Source organism: Zingiber officinale, chromosome 9B, assembly GCF_018446385.1.
Source record: "Zingiber officinale cultivar Zhangliang chromosome 9B, Zo_v1.1, whole genome shotgun sequence".
Taxonomy (NCBI): domain Eukaryota; kingdom Viridiplantae; phylum Streptophyta; class Magnoliopsida; order Zingiberales; family Zingiberaceae; genus Zingiber; species Zingiber officinale.
In genome coordinates, this window is record NC_056003.1 from 16,111,162 (window position 1) to 16,116,764 (window position 5,603).

The 5,603-nt window shown below is 55.1% G+C and overlaps 1 protein-coding gene across 1 annotated transcript; it reads right to left on the bottom strand.

Annotated features, from left to right (window-relative positions):
- Positions 1–448: 448 nt before the first annotated feature.
- LOC122022850 (formin-like protein 20) lies at positions 449–5,110 on the bottom strand. The gene is made up of 2 exons (XM_042580964.1): positions 4,922–5,110; positions 449–1,144 (listed from the first exon to the last, which is right to left on the bottom strand). Exons 1-2 carry the CDS (start codon positions 5,108–5,110, stop codon positions 449–451), a joined length of 885 nt encoding a protein of 294 aa, XP_042436898.1.
- Between the last annotated feature and the right edge of the window lie 493 nt (positions 5,111–5,603).

A 5,603-nucleotide genomic window follows, 5' to 3' on the forward strand; every position in this document is an offset into this window, starting at 1 on the left:
TGTCCTCTGGTCAACACTACCTGCAGCCAGCGACCGGGTCACCCCGGTCTCTGGTACCCGGATGCTCGAGGCGAGTCCCACGAATATATAAGCAGCCGAATAATGATAACACAACTAAATAAATACAAGACGAGTATAATGACGTACCCTGGCCTGGGGGGGCACCCTCGGATGGGTCGATGAGTTGGCCATCGTGTTGATCGAGTCATAGCGGCCCGAACGAGTAGATGGGTGTGAGCCAGCTGAGGAGCCGGCTTTAGGGGCGACGACATGGAATCCGGTGCAGTATGGATCCAAGAGGTGATATGTCGGCCGAAATATGACGGCGGCTCCTGGGTCGGAATACTACAACGGTTCACAGGCCGGGATATGATGAAGGCTCGCAGGCCGGCACACGGCACGCAACCTGGACATGATAGCGGCTCGTAGGCCGGATGATACAAGTAACTTATAAGCATGATAACAATATGAATAGCAAAACACAACACGGCTTGATGGTCGAAACCTCATCTCGACTCGAAGGTCGGAGCAAACAAATAGTACGCAAGCGACGACTGCCCAGAGGGTGGCGGCGTCCACGGGAGACGGCGGCTGTGACAGCGGGAGGAGGCGACGGCGGTTGCTGGAGGCAACATCCGCTGGAGGTGATGTTGGCAGCTACTGGAGGCGTCGGCGGCAACGGCGGGAGGCACCGACGGTCGATGGAGGAGGTGTTGACGCCCGCCAAGGGCGTCGGCGATGGCCTCTGAGGCGGTTGTGGTGGCGTGATGCGGCTGGAGGAAGCGTCAATGCTCGCTGGAGGAGGCAGCGCCGGTGGCGTCGGAGGTGAGAGGCGACCCAGCAGCGTCGACAACCTGGGCAGTGTCGGCAAAGGGAGGTCGGTGGTGTACGTGAGGGCAAAGGGGCGTTGAGTCCGTCCTGTGGCGACACCGCGAGGAGGTGATCTCAGCGCACAGGAGGCGAGAGGAGAAGAGGTGGCGGTCGGCAGTCGACGTCGGCGCCGGCAAGGAAAGTGGGAAGGAGGAAGAAAGGCCTCCTCATTCCTGTCGGCGGTGGTGCGAGGAGGAGAGGAGTCGGTGACACTGCAAGGAAGAGAAGAGGAGTCAACGGCGTTGCGAGGAGGAGAAGGATGGGAGTCGGTGCTCTAGCACCCATCGAAGCCACCCCCTGTTTTGTGGCGACGGCTTGAACTACACAAAGCGCCTCCCCCCTCTATGTAATCTCTCTTATGCCATATAAGACATCCGCATCACAAGCCTCCCCTTCAAGTCTAGTCGAAGGATGCGTGTGTCCGACTGACTAGACCAAGCCCAAGGTAAAGCAAAATCACCCCTAAATGTAGAGCCAGATCACTAGGCATGTCTTATAACGTCCTATGAATAGCGACGAAGGGAGAGAGTCTGATAGAGCGACGAGCAAAAAATAAGTGCAAACTGAGTGGTGAAAGAATATGTCAAGCATATGCCAATCAATCGGTCAAATGCCGAGTGAGACCGAGTGATATCGAACAGACGATCGGGTGATGTTGAGCAGAGCGATCGGGCGCGATCAAGCAAACTGTCAAGTGATATTGATCAGATGGCTACGAAGATACCAAGCAAACTATGAGAAATAACACAGAGTCGATAATCAGACAGATGCCGAGCAAGCGACCGGACGACAAGCGGGACGCCGAGCGAGCTATCAAAAAAGTGTCAACCGGGGTAGTCAGAAGAATGCCAATCAGGTGGAGAGACGCTGAGCAAACGAGGCAAAACATGCAACCACGAAGATGCTAACCGAGAGATCAGGAGAATGCCGACCGAGCGACACGTGGGATGCCAAGCAGACCGAGTGAACGAGCGGGCGATGCTGAGTGCGCAACCATGAAGATGTCGACCGGACGATCGAAAGGATGTCGATCGGGTTGATAGACGCCGGGTGGACGATGCCGAGCGCATAACTGTGAAGATGTCGACCGGGCGATCGAAAGGATGCCGATCGGGTGGATAGACGTCGAGCGGACGATGCCGAGCGTGCAACTGCAAAGATGTCGACCAGGCAATCGAAAGGATGTCGAGTGAAATAAGCACGTGACTAAGTGGATGATTGGGCAAAGGATCAAGCGGCTACCAACGTGTCGATCGGGCGATGAAAAATAGTGTCAAGCGATTGCCAGGCAAGCTCTCGGCCGAACGCCAAGTGAGTGCATAGACGAATACCGAGCGAGCGATAAAACAGTGTCGGGCGGAAGTGGAGCTCGAAAACGGAGTGGAAGCCTAGCCCGCAAAATCACATGCACACGGAAACAGAAATCATGAGCCGAACGGGCGTATCACACGTGAATTGAACTGGAGTGTAGCCTGTGAGTTGAAGGCGCATGGACACGAAAGTCGTGAGCCAAACGGGTGCATCACACGTGAACTGAACTGGAGTGTAGCCTGTGAGTCGAAGGCGTATGGACGCGAAAGTCGTGAGCTGAACGGTTGCAGAGCCTATGCGATATCCGGGTTCGAAACTAGTGGAGATACTCTTGTTCACGACCATTAGGGATAGTTCGACCCCGAACGGGGGAGATAAGCTGCTCTGATATGCTTCGTGACCAATGAAGACCTCTGGACCCCGAACGGGGGAGATATGAAATCCGATGAGTTGGTCCGAGACCAGTGAAGATCACTCGACCCCGAACGAGGGAGATAGAATATCTGATGCTGGTCCGCGATCAGTGAAGACCGCTCGACCCCGAACGGGAGAGATAGGAGATCCGATATGTAACGATCGCTCGACCCCGAACAGGGGAGATAGGAGATCCAATGAGATTGGTCCGTGACCAGTGAAGATTTCTCGACTCCGAGCGGGGAAGATAGATGCTCTGATAAGCTGGTCCGAGATCAGTGAAGAGCACTCGACCCCGAACAAGGGAGATAAGGAAATATGATATGCTGGTCCGAGACCAGTGAAGACCACTCGACCCTGAGCGGGGGAGATAGATCCTCTGATTAGCTGATCCGAGATCAGTGAAGACCACTCGACCTTGAACGGGGGAGATAAGGAAATATGATATGCTGGTCCGAGACCAGTGAAGACTACTCGACCCCGAGCGAGGGAGATAGATGCTCAGATAAGCTGGTCCGAGATCAATGAAGACCACTCAACCCCGAACGGGGGAGATAAGGAAATATGATATGCTGGTCCGAGACCAGTGAAGACCACTCGACCCCGAGCGGGGGAGATAGATGCTCTGATAAGATGGTCGGTGAAGACACGAGTTTAAGGTCGTCGCTCGACCGTCGGTGGAGACCTGGGTTTAACGTCGCCGCTCGACGGTCTTCTAAGGCAGGGTTTAAGGTCACCGCTCGACCGTCGGTGGAGACCTGGGTTTAACGTCGCCGCTCGACGGTCTTTAAGGCAGGGTTTTTATAGTCGCCGCTTCGACTCTGGGATTTAACGTCGCCACTCGACAGTCTTCAAGGCGGGGTTTTTATAGTCGCCAAACCTGACCGATCGACACGGGAGTCTTTGACAATGAGCTCGTGGCTCTAATAAAATATAAGCTTGGCCAATCGGCACGGGGTCTTCGACAATGAGTCTGTGACTCTGATATAATATAAACCCGGTCGATCGGCACAGTGTCTTCGACAGTGAGCCTGTGACTCTGATATAATATAAACCCGACTGATCGGCTCGGGATCTTTGACAGTGAGCCTTTGACTCTGATATAATATAAACTCGGCCGATCGGCTCGGGGTCTTCGACAGGGAGCCTGTGGCTCTGATATAATATAAACCCGGTCGATCGGCTCGAGAGTCTTCGCAAATATAATCCCTACCGATCGGCGCGGGAGTCTTCGCAATTATAATCTCGGCCGATCAATGCGGGAGTCTTCGCAATTATAATCCCGGCCGATCGACGCGGGAGTCTTCGCAATTATAATCCCGGCCGATCGGCGCGGGAGTCTTCGTAATTATAATCCCGACCGATCGACGCGAAAGTCTTCGCAATTATAATCTCAGCCGATCGGCGCGGGAGTCTTCGAGATTGAGCCTATGGCTCTAATGTAGGACAAGCCCGGCCGATCGGCACGGGAGTATTCGACCGGAGAACTATGGCAGATCCTATGATCAAAAGAGAAAATACAACGGAAAAACTGATCTACCGTCTAGCAGAGGATCTGACTCAATTACTCGACTCCCGAATACCCGTGGAGTGAGGAGAATATGATATAATCGTCGAAATCCATCAAGGTCATGAGTATGATAGAATTTTCCGGTGTCGTCCATCTTCACTTCCAGATCAGGTGTGTTCCCACAGACGACGCCAATTATGTTCCTGTCGGGAAGCTGAGAAGACGGACCTGTCGGAATGACGCGTCTGGAATGTTGATCGCATCTCCATGACCCAGATGGTGAGCTGTCTTCTGTGTTGACCAAGTCATCCGATGTCCTCTAGTAAACACTACCTGCAGCCAGCGACCGGGTCACCCCGGTCTCTGGTACCTCGATGCTCGAGGCGGGTCCCATGAATATATAAGCAGTCGAATAATGATAGTACAACTAAATAAATACAAGACAAGTAGAGTGACGTACCCTGACCCCGGGGGGGAGGGGGCGCCCTCGGATGGGTCGATGAGTTGGTCGTGGTGCTGATTGAGTCGTAACGGCCCGAACGAGTAGATGAGTGTGAGCCAGCTGAGGAGCCGACTCTGGGGGTGACGACATGGAAATCCGGTGCAGCATGAATCCAAGAGGCGACATGTCAGCTAAAATATGACGACAACTCCTGGGCTGGAATACTACAACGACTCACAGGCTGGGATATGATGAAGGCTCGCAGGCCGGATGATACAAGTAACTCACAAGCATGATAACAATATGAATAGAAAAACACAACACGGCTCAATGGTCGGAACCCCATCTCGACTCGAACGTCGGAGCAAATAAACAGTACGCAGGCGGCCACTGCCCGAAGGGTGGCGATGTCCATTGGAGACGACAGCTATGACAGCGGGAGGAGGCGACGGCGGTTGCCGGAGGCGACACCCGCTGGAGGCGGTGTCGGCAGCTATTGGAGGCGTCGACGGTAGCGGCGGGAGGCACCGGCGGCCGATGGAGGAGGTGTTGACGCTCGCCATGGGCATCGACGATGGCTTCCGCAGCCTTTGGAGATGGCAGTGGGGGCGTGAGGCGGCTGGAGGAAGCGTCAATGCTCGCTGGAGGCGGCAGCGCCGGTGGCGTCGGAGGTGAGAGGGGGCCCGACAGCGTCGACAACCCGGGCGACATCGACAAAGGGAGGTCGGTGGTGTACGTGAGGACAAAGGGGCGTCAAATCCGTCCAGTGGCGGCATCGCGAGGAGGCGATCTCAGCGCACAGGAGGCGAGAGGAGAAGAGGTGGCGGCCAGTAGTCGGCGTCGGCGCCGACAAGGAAAGTGGGAAGGAGGAAAAAAGGCCTCCTCGGTCCTGTCGATGGTGGTGCAAGGAGGAGAGGAGTCGACGACACTGCGAGGAAGAGAAGAGGAGTCAACGGTGTTGCGAGGAGGAGAAGGATGGGAGTCGGCTGCTCTAGCACCCATCGAAGCCACCCCTTATTTTGTGGCGGCAGTCTGAACTACACGAAGCCCCTCCCC

Coding starts and splice junctions, on each gene's coding strand:
- LOC122022850 (XM_042580964.1), bottom strand. CDS start 5,110: ATGGCGAGCGTCAACACCTCCTCCATCGGCCGCCGGTGCCTCCCGCCG. Junction 1,145..4,921: donor GCAGTGGCCGCCTGCGTACT/GTTTATTTGCTC, acceptor GATGGGTGCTAG/AGCACCGACTCCCATCCTTC.